Source organism: Poecilia reticulata, linkage group LG10 (genome assembly GCF_000633615.1).
Source record: "Poecilia reticulata strain Guanapo linkage group LG10, Guppy_female_1.0+MT, whole genome shotgun sequence".
Taxonomy (NCBI): Eukaryota; Metazoa; Chordata; class Actinopteri; order Cyprinodontiformes; family Poeciliidae; genus Poecilia; species Poecilia reticulata.
Genome location: NC_024340.1, coordinates 10459609 through 10482513, shown reverse-complemented (window position 1 = coordinate 10482513; position 22905 = coordinate 10459609). Strand labels below are relative to the sequence as shown.

At 39.9% G+C, this 22905-nt stretch overlaps 1 protein-coding gene across 7 annotated transcripts in view; it reads right to left on the bottom strand.

Annotated features, from left to right (window-relative positions):
- LOC103471094 (glutamate receptor 3) overlaps nucleotides 1-22905 on the bottom strand; it is a 102123-nt gene that overhangs the window by 7873 nt on the left and 71345 nt on the right. For 4 of the 7 annotated variants that reach the window (XR_534585.2, XM_017307091.1, XM_008419896.2 and 1 more), the window contains exons 9-13: nucleotides 19793-19891; nucleotides 16527-16733; nucleotides 14126-14499; nucleotides 12527-12725; nucleotides 1883-2130 (exon numbers count right to left, since the gene is read on the bottom strand). Coding sequence is in view for 6 of the 7 variants with exons in the window: in XM_017307091.1 (XP_017162580.1) it covers nucleotides 1883-2130; nucleotides 12527-12725; nucleotides 14126-14499; nucleotides 16527-16733; nucleotides 19793-19891 (1127 nt within the window). In the remaining variant the exon portion in view is untranslated. Of the gene's footprint in view, nucleotides 1-1014; nucleotides 1130-1882; nucleotides 2131-12526; nucleotides 12726-14125; nucleotides 14500-15039; nucleotides 16438-16526; nucleotides 16734-19792; nucleotides 19892-22905 lie in introns of those variants that run through there. The other 3 variants (XM_008419895.2, XM_008419893.2, XM_008419897.2) reach the window with 2 other exon arrangements.

Genomic DNA, 22905 nt, shown 5'->3' with positions numbered 1-22905 from the left:
TTGCTGACAAGCTCTTTTTTTATCTGAGTAAACTGACTTTATCAGCTATTATAACTTAATATGCACTGTGAAATCAGATGGTGATCAAAATAAGATGAACTTATGCCAAAAACTCCGTTATATTTTTCCCAATCAGTGAAAACACCAAACATTTGTGTGTGTATGGTGTGTCCGCTGACAACAACACTCTTTGGTGTGGTGTACTGTTACTGACTGAAGCCTGAAAGCAACTACTTTCAATAGTCGTAGTTTGTGTGAAAGCACAGGGAAATTGAACAAGCTATAGTAAATTTGGTCAGTTTTATCAAGAACTGCATAATGGAGCATTTTGGATTTCAAAGAGTTTAGCATTTTAAACATTTCAGATTAATACCTTTTAATTTTAATAGAAAGAGTAAATTTTTTTTGTAACATTAACTACATTAACTGTGTAAATTGCGACTAGAGAATGCTAAAGCCAGGTTAAAATGTCAACCCTGTAATTATTTTTGTCTTCGAAAATAGTAAATTATTAATCGCAATGCTATTCTTATATTTTTTTGTACAACACAGTTCTTAAAGAGAAACCAGAATCAGGTAAAAGTGTTAATGACATGCCAAAGCTTTACAAAAAACAGAATATAAATTGGCCAGAAAAGTCTGATCAATGCATCTCTATTACTCCCTCATATTGATTGACTTGCCCTTTACATCAGGGTGAGTGAACACATTTAATCCTTTCACAACTATAGAGCAGCCACATTCACCTCCAGAAGCCTCAGAGGCCGTGTACGTCTCAGCATTGTAACTCTACAAGTGATGTTTTTCAGCTAGTTAAGGCAAAAGCTCCTTATCTGCCAAATAAGCCACTACACCATCTGGTCAACCTAACACTTTTATCATCTGCCTCAGTGTGGCAGGTTGGGTTGGGTTGGTTTGGTCCGGATCGGGCTGGATTTCGGTTGCGTTCTTTGCCAACAGCTTTGCCGATTACTCTGAACTATGGTACCCGATTGTGGTGACATCGAGGCTGACCTTGGAGTCACCTCCCCCGCTGCCGCACTCTCCCTTGTCGTACCACCATTTGTTTTTCAATTTGTCCAAGAGGCCTTGCTCATTCAGTTTTAAAACTGCCAGGTTAACAGCATTTCTTGAAACGATAAAACATAACTTGTAAGAAAATGCACAGGTCCGTGAGAAATCTAATGCAAAGTGAGAATGATAATAAGTCATATTAGGAAGCAATGGTAGAGAAACTACCAGTGTCAAAGAAGGGGCTTACGCACAGACTACCGTTAATCAGAATGGTCGAGGAAAAGGACAAATTGTTTAAGAATTTAAAGAATACGGAGAGATAAAATAAGGCAGAGACAGTGTTAAATCTTGGAAAAAGGTGGCATGAAGGGTCACGTAGTTAAAGAACTGAAGTGTGCGGGATGGGGACACTTGTCATTGAGAAGAAAAAGTAACAACAAACATCATGCAATTAACATTCGTCACAAGTGACAGCGCAGCTTTTAAAGGCTAAATTGAAAAACCATTGAACTGTTAAATTAAAAGTGACAACACAACAGTCAGGTAGGACAGCACACGGGACAGAAGGAGAGATCGAAGGAGAGAAAAAAACAGCAGTAAGAAAGACATAAATATGAAATGATTGTTAGCGTTTACCTTTTCATCTGGATTAGATTTTTTTTTTTTTACATAAAACAGCAATTTTATGCAGGAAAAAAAAAAAAGAAACATCAAAGAACCTTTGAATCCAAGTACAGTTAGAAAGGCATGACTACCATTACCTCTGCTTCCATACAAAACAAGAGAAGAAAATGACAACAGGGGGACATCAGGGTAGGTGGAATACTATAACAACATGGGGGGGATATTGTTATAATATTCCACCCACCTTAATGCCGAGCCTTTGGGCGTCGCTATGCCGTAGCCTTTGGAGTCGAGGTTCCCTCCCACCTTCATGGTGTCGCACGGCTTCCGCTGCTCGATGTACTCGTTCATCGTGGACTCAAGGAGAAAGGCAAACTTGCCCTTTGACTTTCGCACTCGGGCGACGCCGTCTGGCGTGGTCTTAACAAACACATTGGGTTCTGCGGATTTCATGTAAGACCACATCTTCTCGTACACCGCTATTTTGGATCGCTGTGCGGAGGAGAAAAGGGAGAAAAGACTTCAGAAGTTTCAACGACTGGCGTCCACACAGGAGGATTTTGCTGGATTTTCGTGCTTCGTGATCACTTGATCTAAAGAGGCGCTGCGAAGTAGTCATAGACATCTGGGAAAGGGCGTGCGATATCTTTGAATACTTCCAGAAAATATGACCACGACCAACGGTTACGTGATCACGAGGTACAAAAATAAACAAAATCCATCTTCTCTCTGCAGAGCTAACGCACCGAAAATAATTAACATCCCAAAGTCCCTGCATGTACATATGAGCATCACACATCAACATTATTCCACTGAAAAGTTGTGCAAAAAAATTACCTGGCTCTAAAAATACTTCAATAAATAATTCAACAGGCAGTAAACAGCAGGTAATGATCTTTTTATTAAAAAACATGCACAAGTTCAGCATAATATCCTTGACGGATGTTCAGCCTCAGTGAGTGAAATAAGGTTTTGTTTGTAGTTCGTCTCCAACTTGTGGAGCTTATTACACTTGTACAGCGACATGGTTAATGAAATATCTTGAGTGTGACTCAGAGGCGTCGCGCAGAGGAAGCCGGGGAAGTGAACAACAAAGCGCCCGTGACAAAGTGACAGAGACGAGTGCTTCTCCAGCGCCGCAGGTCAGGCTTAGTGAGACTGTGAAATCGGGGAGAGTTGGACGCTATCTATAATAAGCATCAATTAAAATATTCAGCTGCTGCTGGACTTGACTTTGGCACAGCCATGTCACACATCTTGTTGTGATCGCTGTCCATGCAGAGATGAGCTGCGGTTCAAAAACGGTCCCATAAAGACTTAAAGTAAAGACGCATTCACGCTGTATAAATGCAGTAAAAATAAAATGAAAACAATCTAAGGAAGCTGAGTTAACTAGAAATTTGCTTTTGTCACATAGAGCTGTAGAATTATTTATTTTAATTATTGTCATTTAAAAAAATTGTTGAATGAAACAAAAAAATCTATGATTTAGCTTTTTTTTATTATTATTCATTTAGTTGTACAACTACATGAATCTGCACCGGATTAACTCCATTGATCAGAACTTAATGAACTTATTTACCTTCAGTAGGTTGATTTAACTGGTTTCAAACATTTTTTTTTTTAAATAACACAACCATTTCCTCTCATTTGACATGATTTCTTGCTGTTGGTGAATTGTTTCTAACATACAACCAATATTATGTCACATATAAACCAACATGCCATAATTTTTTTATTATTATTTCCACTATTGCAATGTTATTTCACAGAGAAGAGTAAGGTTTTATGATTTGTAAGTTTTCAGTGTTTTTTTTTTTCTTTTCATCTTGTACATCTTTTTAATAAAATTGTTACTAGTTGGCTAGTTGATGCTATGCGAGCAAAATATGTCATTTTCAAGAAGCAAACAACTTCAGGAATCAGCCACAATTAAATAGAAATGTGTAGATTTGTTTTTAGAACTCAAGAGGTTAAAATCTGCAACACTCTGTAAAAAAAGTTCTGACACAACCACCGTCTTCATCCCAGGTTGCTATGGCGTCGGCTGTCAATAGCATGCACCATGGCTTGCTGTTTGTGGGAGTCTAACTGAAATCAGTAGTGCCGAAACCCATGCATCTTGAACTCTTGCTCCGACTGGTATTTATTATATTCTTCTTCATCTGAGTTGGATTCCTCAGGGGTAAATCCTAACAGGCGAGATAAAAAGGCTTCTGAAGCTACACTGGAATCTGTCAAAACCTGCTTTTCTGCCAGAGTGTTTACTAATGCCAGCTGATAACTGCAAACCGCACAGCTGTCAATTGTAGACGTCGGATGCCAATTCTCACTGCCTCGAGTGATGTCACTGATCCGAATCAAACAAAGTGGAATTTTTTTAAGGTGGCCATCTTAAGTTGATTATGGTTTTATGATTTATTTTTGTGTAATTTACTTAAAATGAACTTTTCTCCCCAGTAACTTTTGTGTTTTCTTTTTCTTTTTATCAGTAAGCATGTCCAGTTTCATTAACATGACTGTTTCATTGTGATAAAAAGGCCACATTTTTTTTGTTCATTCAACAAGTTAGGACCAAAAAAAAGTCGAGCTTTTCAGTCTAGAGCAACATCTTTGTTCGCTATCATGCAAAAGTGTTACTCGTGTTTCCGTGCACCTGAAGGAATAATTGATAATTTTTACTCCAAACAGCCACAAGCCATGTTTTAAAGAGTTAGTCAATTCATTATAATTATTTAAATAATATTTTGAATAACCCCTAAACAATGAAATATTGATCATATAATCTTATTAAGTAATGATTGAAGTTATAATAATGACTTGATCCATGAACTGAGAAATTGGTTTATGGACTGATGCTTTGGTTTATCTGATTATCAGCCTTCTGACTGGATTTTACAATTAGCTACAGGGGAAAAATAAAATCAAGAATAGGCTGCTTGCAGGGTCTTGTATGTGTTGTGCATTATGCTGAAAAATAAAATCCATCATAGATTTTAAAATATTCTTCATTTCATTTGTTCAAGTACTTGATAATAGTATTCTCCTTCTCCTAGGAATGTTAGAAAATAGGCGAAAATCATTGTTTTTTTTTCTTAACAGAATAATAACGGTAGATTGTCAACTGCATTGCTCTTCCTGTCCAAACATGCTGATTGTTATAGAGGGATCTCTGCCTTGAATTAGTAGGAGTCTGCCTAACGGTAGAGTATCCATCTCTAATGCATTCCCATTATTAAACAAAAGCATTAACCTTGACCAAATGAAAGTGCTTTTCTGGCTTTATGTAATCATATAGTTTGTTTGCAGGCGTCTGTCGCTGCACATCAGGCCATGGATGAGGCTAAGACGAGGCAGCGGCGTTACGCAAATATAAAAATCTGTTTGATGAATGTTCCCCCCCTGTTGAAATGAACAAAACCCGGTGCTTGGGTTATATCAGTAATAATGCAAACACAACAAACAAGGGGAGCGGCACTCAGTGAAAATAGCAGCTATTTTTTTAAATTTATTTTTCAGTTCAACAGTTATAATTTAGTGTGCGACAGCATGAAAATAAGACTCGTTCGGAGGGCATTTCCCAGAAGACACGAGGCTCATCCTCTCAGCGGTGGGGAAGCTCCTTGTTACATCGGGGGGAAAGAATAGATCTCAACATTGATCAATGACGACAGAATGTGCTGCTGCGGTGCCTTATGAAGTCAATTTATCAATATCAGAGAGGTTTTGCAAAGTGCGACTGAAGCCCAAATAGGCCGATTCACTGGAACTGAAAAAAAATCCCAGCTGAGATGCTTCCAGCAGAGAAAACGGGAAGAGAAAACGAGATTCGGGGGAGAGAGCTCAGCAGGGAAAGAGAACTATTTGATTGTTGACTGCTGGCACATTAATGTGCACGCAGACGGCCTCGCAAACACGCTCGCATTTAGGGCTGACTAATACGAACAAACATCGCTCATCTCTTTTTAAACGTTATCATTCATGTTCTTTGGTGGGCATGAGAAATTCAATTAGAGAGCAATTACCAAAGTCCATAAGCAATTAAGAGACGATTTAAGGAGCTATTAAATGCTGTTGGAAACATGGTTTTATATGTGCCGCCATTCTATACATCATATAATGATCTTGTTAATGTATGGCTGGCTGCGTCATAAATCTTTACGCCGTTTAAAATGTATTTTCATATTTCAAAAAAAAAAAAAGACATGATTCCAAGCTGCGTCATTTGCATGGATATTATTCTCCTCTTCTCTCTAAAAGTCATGCTGAAGCAATCGCCGCGCTGCTGGCTTCGTGGCAGAGTACCTAAATAGCCAGTCCTCCTACCTCAGCGACACGGTTACGTCATCTGTGTAGGTGTTCAACCAGCAAATCAACCAGAAACAATGAGCTTCCTGCCGTCTTGTAATGTAACATTTTCAAAGCCTCTGACCTGAGACGAGAAAACAGACATCATTGCCTCGGGAAAAGGCCGACTGATGGTGAGAGCAGTGATCCTTATTAGCTTTGTTTTACAAATATCTGATACTGTAAACTCTTTAGATTGGGTAAGTGCTAAACACGAGATGTAATACGTGGACCACGATCCTGAATACAAGTAGAGTCTAGATAGTATTACAGAGGCTTGTTAAAGGGATAGTTCGGGAACTTTTTAAGTAAGGTTATGATAACATTAGAAATAGAAAGGGATCAATATCTCCGAGGACCCAGAAAATCTACTCTGGAGATTTTAATGAGAGATATTTTTTCCTCAGCTTTTTGACAAAAACGTCATCTACATGATTAAATACTTGTCAAAAATATTATAATACCCCATGTCTAGTTAGCAGGTGGGAATAACTTTGACCTGATGTATTTTGAAATTTGGTCTTAAAAATGGCTGAAGCAGTGCCTTTGCCCAAAGGTTACTTGATCATTTTAGCAGTTTTTTTTTTCTCTGACATTAGACCTTTTAATCACTATTTAATTGACAGAATAGAATATTAATATCATTTATTGTCCCATTCATTAATGTTGTAAAAATTATATTTGAAGTGTAATAGAAACGGATCAGGACAAGCTGAGAACCAATTACTTTTTTATTTATTTTAAATATCAGTTTTAGTGACCAAGAAAAACTCATCTTGCAAGAAAGTAAGAGATGTAAACAAAGCAAAAAACATTAGTTTCAACAAGGTCTAAAGCCGAGTCCTCTGTAGATCATGCTTAATGTTTTCACCTCAAATGGCTTGCCTTAATATTGTTTTAATTATGATATATGTGTAACATAAATACAAAGGCTACTTTGGGTTAGCTGAGATTGATATTTTAACATTCCTTTTGTGACAGCTGAGCTTATTCTGGGTTTGCATGTTTCAATGCCAATGCTGTCAGATTTGTTGAAAATTAAAGTGAGCTGAATTAATTTTGGCTGGTGTTTGTGTTGATTATTAAATAAAAGATAACATAGCACGTAGATTTTAGCGGTCGAATAGGATTTGTTAGAGAAAGGGAAACGTAATAAGCTATAATCGACAACAGGAAAAAAGAGAAAGTTGCAGTCGACTGTAAACTATGACATTTAGTCTGAATAATACAGACTCTGGAGTCATTAAAAAAAAAGCGTGACAGAAGTGTGCAACATTTGGAGGAGAGAAGGAAGAAAAATGTAGAGGAAGGCAGGAAAGAAGAAAGCAAGAACATTATTTACATTATGGGAAAGAAACTGAAGTATGGAAAAGACATTTTCCACATCAAGAACAGAGGATAAAACGTGAATGGAGTCACATTACATGTAATTGCCTGAATCACACCTAAAGCAATGTAAAACATAACACGATATTTATTGTGTATTATTATTATTAATTTATTCCTGCCCCACTTGTTACAGCTTTCTCTTCTGCTATAAAACAACGATAAGTCCAGTGGCTTAAGTGCTGAAATAATTATACAAAATCATCTAATGTTGCTGGTGTTGTTGTAGTACTATGTTTATTTTTTTCTTCTTTACTATCACTAATTCAGAGCACAATATACCAATATATGTATGGAATAAAGGTTCTAGTTTTTAGCCTCTGCTCAGAACTGCATAAGAAGTTGAGTACTGTCCTCCTGTACTTAAAAAAGTTACTCTGCAGAAATATATTTAAGGTCTTTGTAGAAAGTGCTTACACGTCTGAATGGAGCCCTTTGAATTATCTCTGCTTTTCTGACAGAAAAGGACAGGAAGACAGGAAAGAGGACTGCCGCCGCAGCTCTGTATGTTAAAGGATCGGTGTCAAATTTAGCAGAGAGAGAGGGAGATGCTTTTCTTTTTCTTTTTAGAATCTCCATTCACGTCATTAAAACGTCTCTAAAGAGACAAGTGATTAAACTCCAAAGTCAAATAAATTGACCTCTCCGTTTTAAATAACCACTTAATCTGTATCGATTTTGAGTTATGCAGCATTTCCCAGCCCTCTGCCCGCTGGCCTCCGAACTGCAGCCTGTTTTTTATTCTCCCTCTGGCACCGCAGGGCCGCTTTCATTACAGCCTCCCCCACGTATGCTCCACTGCTTGTGCATTTAAAGGCCATCGCCGAGCACCTCTGCTACATTTCATTCAACTCAACTTCCCTTCCATTTTGTTCGTCGACATCGCCGCTTCCCTTCAATATCCTGTACACCAGGACTACCTGTATCTCAAGTAGGAAGAGATGAAAGTTGAGGCTCTGGGGTGTATTTTGTCACTGAAGTGCCACATGCTTCACCCTGAATACCAATTACTCGTCTTTGATGCTCGGTGCTGGACTCCGTCGGCTCCTCCACAGAGCCCGCCGCTGCTCATCTCAACTTCGGCAAATCCTCGGAGGACTGTACTTTTCCCTCAGAGGTTACGCCTATCTTGCAGCACGCACGGGTTTCTTTTTCATGCAAGCGGCCTCTGATCTCTGAGAGATCCTCCCCTTTACTTAACGCTGTTCTAAAACGCAAAGTGACAAGAGTCCTGGGAGTTGTGCTGCATATGATGCCAGGGCAAATCAGGGTTTGCTTATACAAAATTGCCTTGCTGTCTCTTCGCCATGCAACCCTGCTCTAATGCAGGTCTGCTAAGCACAAAGAGCTGCTTATTAAACATTGTATCAGACCATCCTGAGACAACAGTGTGTGCCACAATAGCTGAGACGTGAAATTGATTTTCATGCTTTGCAGAACGTATTGGTGCCTGCACCCTCGGTGTTGTGTCCCCTAATCTCCAACACACCTGCAGATCACTGAGATGCATGATAGTTTGCCATTGAAGCTTTAGCTAATAGGCAATCCTTTTGAGGGGAGCAGCAAACAAAGCCCCCTTACTTCCCATGCAGTTACGATTCTGTCATCTTTTGCAACTAAATGAGGTGCACAAAGGGACATTGCATTTGATCATCCAGCCCATGTTTTTACAGGTAATTAAACAACCAAGTCAACTCGTTTTTATCGACAAAGGTCGTCTGATCCAGTCTTCACAGCATTGTGCATTTCAGCAATGCAGTGAGCCATTTGGATGGAGTTTATTGACTCTCCCCGTAAGACTGTGTAAAACTCTTTAAAATAAATTGACCTTTTGTTGCACGAACATAATGTTAGGTGGAAAAACATTTGAGAAATTCAAATTATAATTCATGCTGTACAACTTTAGGTTTATCATAGTGTTTAGGATTAATCATCCATTATTTTCCGTTTCCCTGTGGTGTAATTACGAGGGGACACAGAGGCCCACTTGTTTCAGCCACATTAATCTGCAACCATAAACAGTCAGGAACAGAGTAATGGACAAGCAAACAAGTCATCTGACAGGCATGCCAGAAACCCCCCCCCCCCCCCCCCAAAAAAAAAAAAAACATTTTCCTTCTTACGATCACATATGAAAATATGTTAAGTTTGCTAAACTCTTGGTGCTTTACCTGGAGTCCACAGCACTTTACACTACATTCACCCATTCACACACGCATTCACACGCAATGGTTACACTGAAGTTACATGGAAGTAATAGTTCACTATTATAAGCTGCAAAAATGCCAAGTCTCTTGAGGTCACAATGACTCCACAGCAATCCTTAGATGATAGCTACGTCTCAGGAATGCCAGATAAATATAATTCCATCACAAATGTCAATGTCTGGAGTCTGCAACTGTGCGCTTTACTCTCATGAGGCTGAGATAGAACTTTATTTATAAAAAACTCCAAGTCAGTTTGGCAAAAAACAAAGGATACGTATGTGGGAAAAGCACCTCATGCACACTGTTGACTATAGAGGAGGATTTGTGATGCTGGGGGTCTGTTTTATGATCTGAAGTCTTACATTGCATAGTCTGAGTGCATGAGATCATAAACTACTTGAAATGCAATGAGACTAAATACATTTTTGACGGACTGCTCAAAAACTGACAACACATGTCATTGGGTCTTTTTACCTTGTTTTTTGCAAGACAAACTTTAAAACGTGGTCAGATCAACATTAATGTGATACAAAGTAGCTGTGAAATGACAATATCTTAAATTATTGGGGTGATTTGAACAGATGAGTGCGTAAAGAGACACGGGGAAAAGGCACGTCAATGAAAACTCTCTCTCTCTACGCAGGTAAATTACTTTTCTATTGGCAAAACAGGGCTGCACAAAGCTTCAACCACAGGGATGCCAATAACTGTGTCACAGATATATATACACTTTTCCCATTTGTACTTGATAAGGAGGGTAAATATACAATCAATGGTGTACCTCCCCATTGTTTTCGAATCACTGAAAAACCACTAATTGACAAACTTAAATCAATTTAATGCATTGCTGTGCAGCTGTAGTGCTCAAGTAAAGTGACCATCTTAAGGTAAAACAACAGACAGGCTAACGACCGGGGAGAGAAATGCTTCCAGGGAAGCATGGTAGTCTGGGGGAAAGGAGCCAAGAGCTGTTAGATAGCCACTGCCAAATGCCTAGAGTAATGGAGGCCTCCACTGGGCACATCCATGGGCTCCCAGGCCAGCTGTCCTAGTGGGCGGTGGTGGTCGGAATCTGGGCTTTCTGGAATATCTGCTGCGACACCCGGAGTTTGCAAAAACAATCCAAAGGATTCCCAGATGATGGGACAAACTGCAAGGAGTGTTACGGTTCTAGTCAGGTAGGAAATACTTTTACAAATAGTCAATTTGACTGGAGCTAAAAAGTGCTTTCATCTTAAACCAGGGAGAAGAGAAAAATAACGTAACCAAAAACTTGTGAATTCATGCACTATTCATACCTCCATGTCTGTCTTATTTTTTGTGCCACTAAAGCAGATGAATTCTTTAGATCATAAAAGTTTTTTTACTTGTCAAGAGAGCTTTGGAAAATAAATCAGGTGAAAGCATCAAAAATTAGAGGCCAGTGGTGTCGGATGCGATGACATGTGTCTGATTTGAAAAATTGGGCTTGATTTTGAATTTCCAGCTGGCTGATGGCGTACGGGGTCTAATTAGCACCGAATGAATTTTTTCTGAAGAAACAGATCTGAAACAGAACCTGAACTTCTATTAATCAGTGAGTTTTCTTCCTTGTCAGCCTTCTGCAGCTTTAATTAAAAAGTCCCCTGGAATAGAGCTTCACACATGTCATTTCCTATTTGAAGATCTGGGGATGTATAACTAGGACACTCGTTAGACAGAATACGGAAGAATGGGACTCCCCAGCCGCATCTCGCGTTGCTCTGTGACACAGCATACCTTTCAGGGAGTCTCCGTCGTCATTTGCTGCTACTGTGCGCCTAACGGGCTTACACCTGTGCAGCATTTTTTGATAAAAAGCAGATCAGCGACAATTTTTGTCAGATATTCTGTGAAGAATACATTTACTGTCAGTCCTAATATGTTTCCTTAAATACAAAGCATTATCTGTACTGATTTGAATCTTTTATGTCTTGCTCATGAGGGGTTACAGACTTTAATCCAAAGAATTTTAAATATCAAGCCCTGCAGACAGTTCCTCATTCTTCGCTGACTGAAAGAACATGGATTTATTTCTGGATTTTGTGGTTGCGATTCAAAATTCGAGTCAGACTCTCTCTAAAAACAGTGTGCAGCTGGTAAACATGTGTAATGTTTCTCTCCTGGTGATGAGTAATGAGGGGAGCACAAGATAAAAGGCTGTCATATTGCCTTTTTGTCATCACAGTTAGAGCAACGTTTCACGAATTTGTTTTCAGGAATGCTATTGTGAGCGCGCCACGAGCAAAGACATCTACGGATCTCAAGGCAAAAGATTGATCGTCCAGACAACACCTAGCTTCGGTGAGCTCTTGCACGGTGAGTGTGTGATTAGTTCTAAGACACTCAAATACTCACACCTCAGATTGTAAGTAATTTATAACTTAATTGCTGAGCTAGTCTCTCACGCCGGCAGACATATTGCTGATTCCTTCTGAAATGTCTTTTCGGCCGCTCTGCTTGACCTGCGGGGGCTCTTCCTCATCACACCTAATTTGCCAGCCATGGCTGCCTTGCTAATTATAACTCATGAACTGACCCTTCAGAGTCTGAGTCTTATGTGGGTGCTTTGATTAAGCCTCCTGTTTTTATCACCTCTGAGCCTTCAGGGTTGTTATCATGCTTTCTGCTGACAGCCTCGGAAGGCCTCAAGGTTGCGCACTGCAGCGCGTGCTGCATAAATTTGACATTCCTGTCCAATGAGTTCAAGAATTGATACTTCGCCAACATGACTTATTTGGGTGAATTTCTCACAGGTCAGGAGTTCTTCTCTGAAAGCACACAAAGGAAGAGCTGCGAGGAGTTGTCGATCAAGGACATAGAGAAAGGTTTATGATTTAATATTTAGGGCTCTACATGATTTACCACTTCAGCTGATAGAAAATGCAGCTGGTGCATTGCGCAAAAAACAGTTTTCTGACTCCACTCACCCTGAAAAACTCTTTTGTCGAGCCTGAGTCCAGAGTGCCGTACGCAATCTCTGTCTGCTTTGCTAGATCCTCTGCACTCTCTATAGGCGACACCATTCTCTCCACAGTCAAGAAGGCAGCCAGGTTGGCAGTGTAGGAGGAGATGATGATGAGGGTGAAGAACCACCAAACACCACCAACGATACGCCCTGAAAGAGACCTGACAGAGGGACGGTGTACGACGGGGGAAACGAAGAAATGCAATTAGAGCCTGTCGGGCTGCTAACGTCTACCAGTTGTGTTCAAGTGTATAGATGATTGGATCAGTCATTAGAATTTCCTGGTAGCTCGTAAAACCGAGATGGAAACACATTAGGGAGTTAGAAAAGCACACTTTCAAAGAAAATAGTAAAACATTTTTGAATGTTTTTTTTTTTTAACTTGCATATTTAACTTGCTCTCAAGTCTGTGTCAAAGATTACTCCAGAGCTTCAAGTAGCAAACTGTGAGACACTGTGCAGTTAGGAAAAACATGCAGGTTTCTGGTCAGAAGTTAACATATAAATCACCATTAGCATGAATGTCAGCTACACTCATAGTCAATAAAGTAGAATATTAATGAAAAGACCATGTATTTCAATAATTCAGTGCACAATTACACACAGATGTTTTGAAGCTTCTTTTTTTTTCTTATTATGATGATTTCTGGCTTACCGCTAATAAAAACATAAGATGTGTGAACTTTTAAAACAAGAATGGGAAGGACTAATTTGTAAATTTTTTCATATCAACATGGGGCTAAACTCATACATGCACCTCAATGTATGCACATACCCTGACTAATATTAAGTGAGGTTGTCTTGGGTTGGAGAGAAGCTACTGTGTAGCCAACCATAAATCCAGCTGGTATTGGAAAAAACAAAAGGTGCCATGTTGTGAGTTTATATGAAGCATCTCTGATAAAATACATCAGATGTCCCCTGTTACAGAGGGTAAAACATATCAATGGTGTGCAACACCTTTTAGCATTCTCCTTTTATCAGGTGTCACCACTTTTAAAGGAACCACCCTTGGCTGAAGTCCACTGATCTGTTTTGTTTTGGCACACTTCACAACGAATCGTCCAGCGTGTGTATTGACACAGTGCCTGGCTATTCTTTTCTGTTTGATTGCACTTTAAATCCCCCAGAGAGCTGCAAACACTACATTGCGCTGGCGGGGAGGACTAATACTTGCATATTGTAAGACGGCCAATTCAGAGCAATTACTACCTTGGTGTGCAGAGCAAAGAAACGGCAGTGTCGGGTTGACCGCGCTCCAAACAAATGGACAGAGCAAACGCTTTACTGAAAGAGGTGAAGAATGTTTGGAGGAGTTGAAAAGAGTTTCCCAAATGTAGGAACATTTTACCATTTGTCATGGAGGTGTCAAGCAGAGTGACTTTTTCCCCTGCGAGTGGCACTAGTGTTTCAAATAAAACGAATGGAATAATACAGGCAGACAAATGTTGTTCATACAACTTCCGTGCTATGCATGCAAACCTCTGACCACAATCCAAATAAAATTGTACTTTTATTTTTACTCTATCCCTTAACTAGGTGTCTACGGAAGCTCACCCACCTTGGAGAGATGTCGCAGCCCTGCTGCATGAAGGCGCCCAGKGAGAACCACAGAGAGTTGAAGATGCCAAAGTCATTGGGAGGATCGGGGGGAGTCTGGGGGTCTTTGGTTTCATCCTGCTCCTCAAGGTTCCACTCATACGGGCTGAACCGACTGACCAGGAACAGTACCACGCTCACACCAATGTAGGCAAACACTATACACATCCAGATCTCATAGGCCAGCGGGTCCAGGAAGGAGAAAACGCCAGGCTTGGATTTTTGTGGCTTCTTTATCATAATGGAGATGCCCAAGCTCATAAAGGGCTTGGAAAAGTCTATCACCTCCTCTCGAACCAGAGTAATGGTGAGAGGCGCAACGGCTATATCTGCCCTCTGGAAATAGGGACATGCACAGGGAACATGTTAGGGAAATAGGTCATTGTATGTGTGAACGACTGCAGCTGTTTAAATCTCAGTTTACATATGACTTTTAAGAAAAAAAAAATCCAGTTTTAAGGAGAGCTGTAAAAAAAAAAGGTGAATCACATATTAAAGCAAAAAGAGTAGCTGGAAATGTAGGCAAGGTCTAAGATGAGAAGCAAAAAATGTACATAGAAATATTGTTATAGGTAGAAAAGAGAAAAAGCTCAGAGAGAGGCAGCTTGGAAGCGATCCATTAAGACAGACGGGTATTTGAGCAATGTTTGACTAAATGAGGCAGAAAGTGGAAGAAAAATTTCAGATATATAGAAACAAAACACCAAATTGAATTTTTGCACGGAAGTAGAACAGAAAAAAAAACTGTGCATGTGTTTAATTAGACATTTTTATCTGCACAATGCAAAATCTTTGCTGCACATAGACATCTGAAAGCACTGGCAGTGTCTTACACTTGGTTTCCCAAACATAGCTTATTCTGGCGTTGTATTTTTATTTCTTTCTCCAAGCTGTTTCTCTTTATCTCCTTCTCCCTTTGCTCTGCTACTTCAATCACATTACGCTATCAAAACAAATCCAATGAAGGTGGTGCAGCCCTTTTTTTTTCTTTTTCAGAAATCACAACAGCTTTCTCTGTAAAAGCAGAAGAAAATAATTAATCATGTCAGACATTGTTAGTGCGTACTGTGTGTGTGTGATTAATTAAATAATGCTCCTCTTCAAAGAAGCAAGTGTGGGAAAAGACAATAGCGTCCATTGTTGCATTGTGCTGCGTTTGCCTTTTCATGTCAAAAAATGAGAAAACATCGAACTGAAGGAGCACAAGGCGGAGTGTGTTTGCTTTTTATGAGGTCGGAGCAAGGAGCGACACAAATAGAGCCAATAAACACGACTTTTTTCTTTACCCTGTCAACGCAACGCTGAGACGTGGGCTATAACCATTTAATTCCTGTGCTGTGTTCAATCAATGGCCAGGCAAACAAAACAATAAAGAGGAGCCTCGGGCCTAACCTTTTAAAGACAACTAAAATCTAATTAATTTACTGGTCAAAAGGTCAGAATGTACAAAACTATTAGGACCGGCCCACCTGCTGTGAAGGCGCAGGGCTGGAAAGACTTGACTGCAATGTGTTTGGAATCAGTTTCCCCGCCACTTTCATCTGCAGGGAGTGGACTTTTCCTATCCGAAAGATAATTTGGCACATGAAACCGAGCAAATCTCTCCAGCTGATAGTGAGGATATTGAACAAGCGAGGAGGTCTGACTCTCATGCATTTTGTATTTGGCTCCTGCTCAACTATTAGGCCTCAAAGAAAGGTGACTGGGAGGGGTCGGGATCATTTGGGAAATTCTTAAGGTGTCACAAGTGCCCACGGTGACTCTCGTCAGATGTATAACACACCGTGACCCCCGTCCTTAACGCAAGAGGTTGTGAAGCGCAGCGCCATATGGATCTTGTTGCTTCAAACCGCAAACCATCATTTAGCTGTTGATTCTAAAGCAGATTACTCAGCTGTGAATCTGGCATAATTCATCAAACACGTGAAACATTGAACATAATTACACAGTCACTTCAAAGACATACAATCTTTCATTCATCAAAGTGATTACAGTGTGTTTGCCATATGGACTCATTGTTTTCATGTACCTACCTCTGTTTCGACTGGGGGAGAGAGAGAGGGAGAGAGACAGTTTCTAAACTAAGCAAGAAGGATTAATTGCAATGAACAGCACTGAGAAATGATTTCATTTTCTCCGTCTCAAGATGATCACCAACTCCCCAATGCTTCAGGCTGCATTTGACAAATTCACTCACAGCTGAGCTTCAAGGGACATCATGGGACTTTGAACTGGGGCAAGAGCTGATGAGTTCACCGCGGGTTTGGTGATCACCTTAAGACAGAAAAATGAGATCTCCTCTCATGTTGAAGTTCCTTGCAAACTGTCATGTAATCAGCAGAATCGAGACTCCCAGTACTCACCCCATAGACCAGTTCACCCACCATCCCGTTCCACGTCTTGGTCTCAGGGTCTCGGGCTCCATACTTGCCGTCCATTACTATTGACAGTTTGTACTTAATTCCAACATGTTTGGCAATCTCAGATGCTAAATCGACGCAGTAGCCTTCATATCTGTCATTCCCCTCCAGATGCATATAATTTTTCTTGTACATCACATAAGGAGCTTCCTGTTGATTCAAACATATGCTGGTTTATTCACTCCTATGCCCCTGTACACGTTTAAAAAATACAGAAATATGCAAACATGCGTTCAAATACATGCACATACACCGAACACGTACACACTCAAACAAAAGATACACAAGTATTTTTTGACATTGGAGCTGTTTAATTTAGAGATTTTCTTTATTCCTGACCCCCGAACCTCGAACTCAATAATCCAGGAGTAATTCTTAATCCATCTTCTTCCTCAAACTTCCCGTGATGTTCAGGATTAAGGTTGTTCTCATAATTAGCACGTTAAATACTAGTATGTCCACACTCAGTGGCCACTTTATTAGGTATCCCTGTTCAAATGCTTGGCAATACAAATAGCAATTTGCATCTTGATGTGGTAAAGAAGAGGAACCTGGTCTGGGTGTTGGTGCCTGATAGCTGGGTCTGTAATTCAGAAATGGCCGATGCCATAATTTACAGGAGAATGGGCAAACGGGATTGAGATAATAGAAAGGCAACAACAGCTGAAGTAGCCACTTGCTGCAACTATCTGCAATCTTGGAGACGATTGGTGTCAGCAACATGAAAAACACCTTGTGTCACCACTGACAGCTGACAACAGAAAGCTGCGGCTGCAGTTAACACAGGTTCAAAGAACTGAGACGCTAACATGCTGCAAAGTCTGATGCATTTCAATTGAAGCTGCAAAATTTAAAGGATAGAATTTGGTATAAACAACATGAAAGCATGGATCAATCCTGCCTTGTATTACCGGTTAAACTGAAAGTGACGGTGTAATGATATGGGGGATATTAATAATTTATATCTGTATTGTACCAGTTTTCCTCTGGCTATTTCCAACAGCATGATGCACTATGTCCTAAACCTCAAATAATTAAAAATGTCTGCTGAGAGTATAATCCATAAGTAATTATTAATCTTACACTGTGTTAAAACGACTGTTGTAGTTTAGAGCTTTTCGTATTAATATCAATTAGTTTTTAATACGATGTATGTTTCCAAAATTTTCACCTAAATATGCTGAGTGTGACCTCTGCAACAATCTTTGCTATAATTGGTTCAAGAATCAATAATAATGGAAATAGAAATATTTTAGTCTTAGCTTCACACATTATTTGAAATCTCAACTTTGTTTGTCACCAAATGGTTCATAACGGATCCTGACCTCATGGCATGTGTGAAATTAGCCATAGTATGTTTCAAATTTTTAATTCTTGGGAAATTGCTCTCTATCCTTGTAATGTTTCCCTTGAAACGTGACCACAGATGCACACCAAGAAGCAAATCACACACACACAGTCCATATATTACTAGCAGCTACAGACATGTCCATGCAGTCGTGCATAAACAAATGATGGCCTGCTAATGCACAAATATGCAGTGATAAAAGCAGAATGATCACACGGTTCGGCTGCTCTTATCAAGCCTTGACAACCAGCAGACACCAAGAAAAACCAGTCTGTAGTAAACTCTATTTTAATCTGTAAATCCAACTCAGTGACTTTTTCTACATGTAAAAAATATACATTTGTAAATTTTAGCAGTCAGATTATTCTTATAATCAGGTTGGGTCAGTGGTAGGCAAGGCGTGGGTCAGCTCAGTGGAGAATGGGGATGAGAACAGGGGTGGGGAATGGGTTTCACAAGTAAATGCCAGTGACAGTAGAGGGATCAGAGAAGTGCCTCTGCTATCTCAGCAAGCACACTGCACCAATGCACTGTTAGTTTGTCATATTCAATAAATGAAAAAAGTAACATTTTGTTACATTATTAGTAATTATTAAATAAATAATTAAATTAAAAAAAAACACTTAATGAATTAAAGATAAACTATGATTCTATTAGAAGTAAGCAAACAAGCTCATAAAAAAAAGAAAAATCAACTGGTTGCTATTTGTCATTTAGAATCAAGCAGCATAAAAATTCTTTATAACAAAAATATTTAAAAGCAGACCAGGAGCGTGCCAGCTGTTTCACTCCATTTTTAAAAAAAGACTTGTGCAGCTCATCCTTCCTCTAACTGAGCACATCGTCATTACGGAACAACAGGGCTGCTCAGGAGAGGCGGCATTGTCATTACAGCCACACACAATTAGAGTGCAAGTGGGAGAGCAATGATTTGTTTGTTCTGTGCTGAATGTATCCCATCACACTGGATCCACAGAGTATTTTTCTACTCAGGCAGTCTGTTTTTCCTCCTCTGGAGATGTTCGGTTGTTTCCTCTCACTTCTGTGTGATTCTCATTCATTTACATATATATATAAATATATATATTTTTTAAGATAACTACTGCTTTTCAGAAACTTTTTCTCCATCACTTCGAAATGTTTTGTGTTGCAATAAAATGTTTCTGTTATGAGCCATCTAGTAAGCCTGACATATTTTTGGTTGAATTAAATTAGCTTAAGAATGTGCTCCATTTCTCTTAATGTGGCTTTACTAAAGTGCTTAGGGTTAGTATATACTTCAACACAGAACACATGGAGGAGCAATGCAAAATAGATTGAAGAAGTGATAACAGGGGAAACCGCCATACCAACTTATCCTTCTCCAATTATGTTTATTTTGCTTTGCCCAGCTTGTGAAACCACTGCAGCATCATTCTCTCGTCATTCTGCAGTCAGTCTGTCCCAAGTGTCATTGAACATTTACTTGAAAAGGACAGACGGGTCTACTTACGTATGCGTTTTATGTTTTGCTTTGTTTTTGTAACTGATGGAGTCAACTATAATCACTTACACCATTTATTGTGACGTCACTGCTACGACAGGCCACTAAAACATGGGAAACCAAAATGCTTTGACACCCACACGGATACAGTTGAAACACTCACCCCCCCCGCCCCCCCTTCCCCTTCCCCACGCCACGAAACCGCCACCTTCGCTTATCTGGGGCCGACTGTTTCAACATGTAGTGAGTGGGTGGAAAGCAACACAAAAAAGATGTGGTTCTACCCGTCCAGGACAGAATGTATCACTCATTGGAATCAACACCATGACCTCGAGTGGCAGAATACGTGAAACACTTAAAACTGCGTGGAAAGTGTACCATAATAGTAGTGACCACAATGGTTCGGTTTTCCTCTGAGATGTTGACCTGAGGATCCATAATATTTACAAATCCTGTGTACTCGTTCCAGCAGCCAATCTGCAAAGAGAAATCAGCCGTGAGCGACACATTCCAATACGCCGATGAGAACATGGACAGAGCCTTTCAAAAGTGTTAAAGTATGTCACCCTAATCAAACTGTAAACATGGGGAAACATGGTGGAGGTAGCATTATGCTGTGGAGTTACCTTTCCTAAGGAAGTACAGAAAAGTTTGTTCATGTATTTGGAAGATGTTTTTTTTTTTATATCCCAGGTGACTTACATGGATGTTTCAATGCAATTAAGAATAAGATACTCAGAGGGTAGGTCACTAGTCAGGTTGTGTCAGAGATGTCAGGAGCGGCAATATTGTGCACAAAGAAACTAGAAGCGATTCAACTGTTCAAGCTTCATCCAAGTTTGATCACTGATAGGCCAGAAATTAGACCTCACCTGCTTTTGAGTGCAAACATGCCACTGAGCCTTTGCAATGAGCACGTATTATACCCATTTTGAGTCACGTTTGGTGTGTTCACACCGTCTTATCCTTCAAGCTAAGGTACATGAAGCTCGAGATGCTAAAGACATTTTAGGGCTCCCGAATTCCAAGACATAATTTTCTCTACTGTCACGGTCCAACGCAGTGGATCGATGATGCAAAAAATTAAAAGGCGAAACTTTCGTTCTCTACGTGCAAACCCGATACTCAAAACAATTTGCCGCGGTAACTGCAGTGAAAGGTGTGGGAGTTTTATATGTCTATCACATTAGGTCCCAATGTAACATATTCATATGCTTTTTGTGAGATGACAAAATTCAAAAAGGATCAGGGGATATGAATACTTCTACATGGCGCCGTAGAGGGGGTATATATTATTTTGAACTGTGCAGTGATGCAAACTCATTAAAATAACAGCACACATCCCTGAGGCATGCTGCCTCCACCCTGAAGTTCAACTAAAATAGCAGCGAACGAGTGGACTACTAATTCAGAACAGGCAAACAAGAGCTCCACATTTATCCAAGAACACAGTGAAGACTTAATATTTCTGCATTCAACATATATATGAGTGCCGAGATTATAAATGTCTTTTTTTTATTTTGGTTTTGTTTTTGTGCTGGAACCAAGCAGCTCCTGTGAAATATAAACTCAAGCCCACCCGTATCCCTTACACCTTCAGCTTTGCAGGTTTTTATAGTAAATTATGGATACGCAGGCCTGCTAACTGCATATACAGTGAATAATTAAGGACACTATTCCAGGGGCTCCACAGTTTCTTTTGCTTGCCTGTTGCAGCCCGTCTGAATTCTGCTGTGCAGATGTTTAAGGCAAATCACTGTCAAGTGTTTGTTTGCGCATCTGAAATAATGGCTGCTTTGGCTCACGATGAAACGTGTTGCATATGTAGTTGCCAGCAGTGTTGCTGGCTGGGAGTTTCCCCTTCACATCTGGTGAGCATTTTTCTGTTCCTCAGATCTTTCACTGATTTCGACAAACAGGTGTACAACAGTGCATTAACTTTCTGCTCCAAGAGGAGGTGCTAGAAAACAGTAAACTTCTAAAACTTGAACTCCAAGCTGAGCTCACAGCTGTGAAAGTATTTAGTGCATTTGCCATAATAATAATAATAATAATAATAATAATAATAATAATAATAATAATAATAATAATAATAAAAGTTCTTAAATGCTTCCTTTTTCTTTTTGCACCCCCATCCATTTGTCTGACAGCTATGTTTCAGAGGTGCTGCTGCTGGAGCTTGAGGAGCTCCAGAAGGTATGTCCTCATCTCACCCCAAGCAAGTGCAACACATATCAGCTCATGCATCACTCGTGGCAGTCACAGCTAAGAACCCTCATCCTCTAGCTGTCACCGGGGTGGCTGAGGCTGCAGGTCCTGACAAAGTGCTGCCCGTCTTGTCTGATCTTCCCTCCCCCCACGTTCTCCCACTGACCTCCTTTCTCCCTCTCTCGCTATCCATCTCCCTGCTCTCTCCGCCTCTGTTCGGCTGTGTGGGGATGTCGGCGAGGGCTATGCAAAGCTAATTGAAGTGTGGGCTTTGGACGCCTGCAAGGCAGGCAGCATAATCACACATCATATCAGACTGAGCCTACACTTATCCGGCAACGGAGAAATTCACAGCTGCCTCTTGGATCTCAGTTGGGTTATGAAATAAAACCAGAGGTCATCATATGGTTCTGGTTATAATGCGAACGTTCCACTGGCAATTACCATTTTGAAGAGGAGCCAGAGGAATTCTTGGATACCTTTTACTGTAATTGGTTATTGGAATGGTAATTACTGTCAGGAGAAGAACCAAAATCATATCCGCACTATCCCACGGCAACAGGAACGCCATGCCTTTTTTTTTTTTTTTTTTTTTTTACAGCTCGGTTTCAGCTGTCAGATTGGAGGCTCGGTGTGATTTGTGGACCTTTTAATGCTTTTTACCTCATCAGTGCTGCTACCTAACAGAGGGTTCAGAAAGTAATCAGGATTATTTTTTGTTGTTAACTCTACCCGTAAGACCCACACGGTTACTAATGAAGATAAATCGACTTTTGAAGCCCCAAGACTTGGAGGAACTTTGTAAGATCACTGTTTGGGTTTCAGGCTACGCTTTAGAGAGTCAGATTACGACATCGACAGCCTTCAACGGTTTTATGCACGACTAAAGCACGACCGGCTACATTACTTTCAGAAAAGTCCATTTGAGATGAATTAGTCCTCTGTTTTGTGAACTTGTTCGGAGAATGGAGAACTTGGCTGATCATCTGGTTGATTTGTTTTATTTTTTAGAAATAATTTGGCATTTGCAAAATTATAATCTTATTGCAATAAAGAAAATTTAAAAAATTAGGAAATAAATTGACAAGACAAGTGACACAGGTATTTTTTCTTGGACAACTATATCCGATATCGATATCGATATCGATAGTCCCTTGCCAACAACTAAACCCTTACTTAGTGGCACCTCTTTAAAAAGATACATTAAGATAAAATTCATCATTTTATGAATTTTATATTCCAGTTGCATAAACCCAGACTGGAAAATTTCCAAAAAAAAAAAA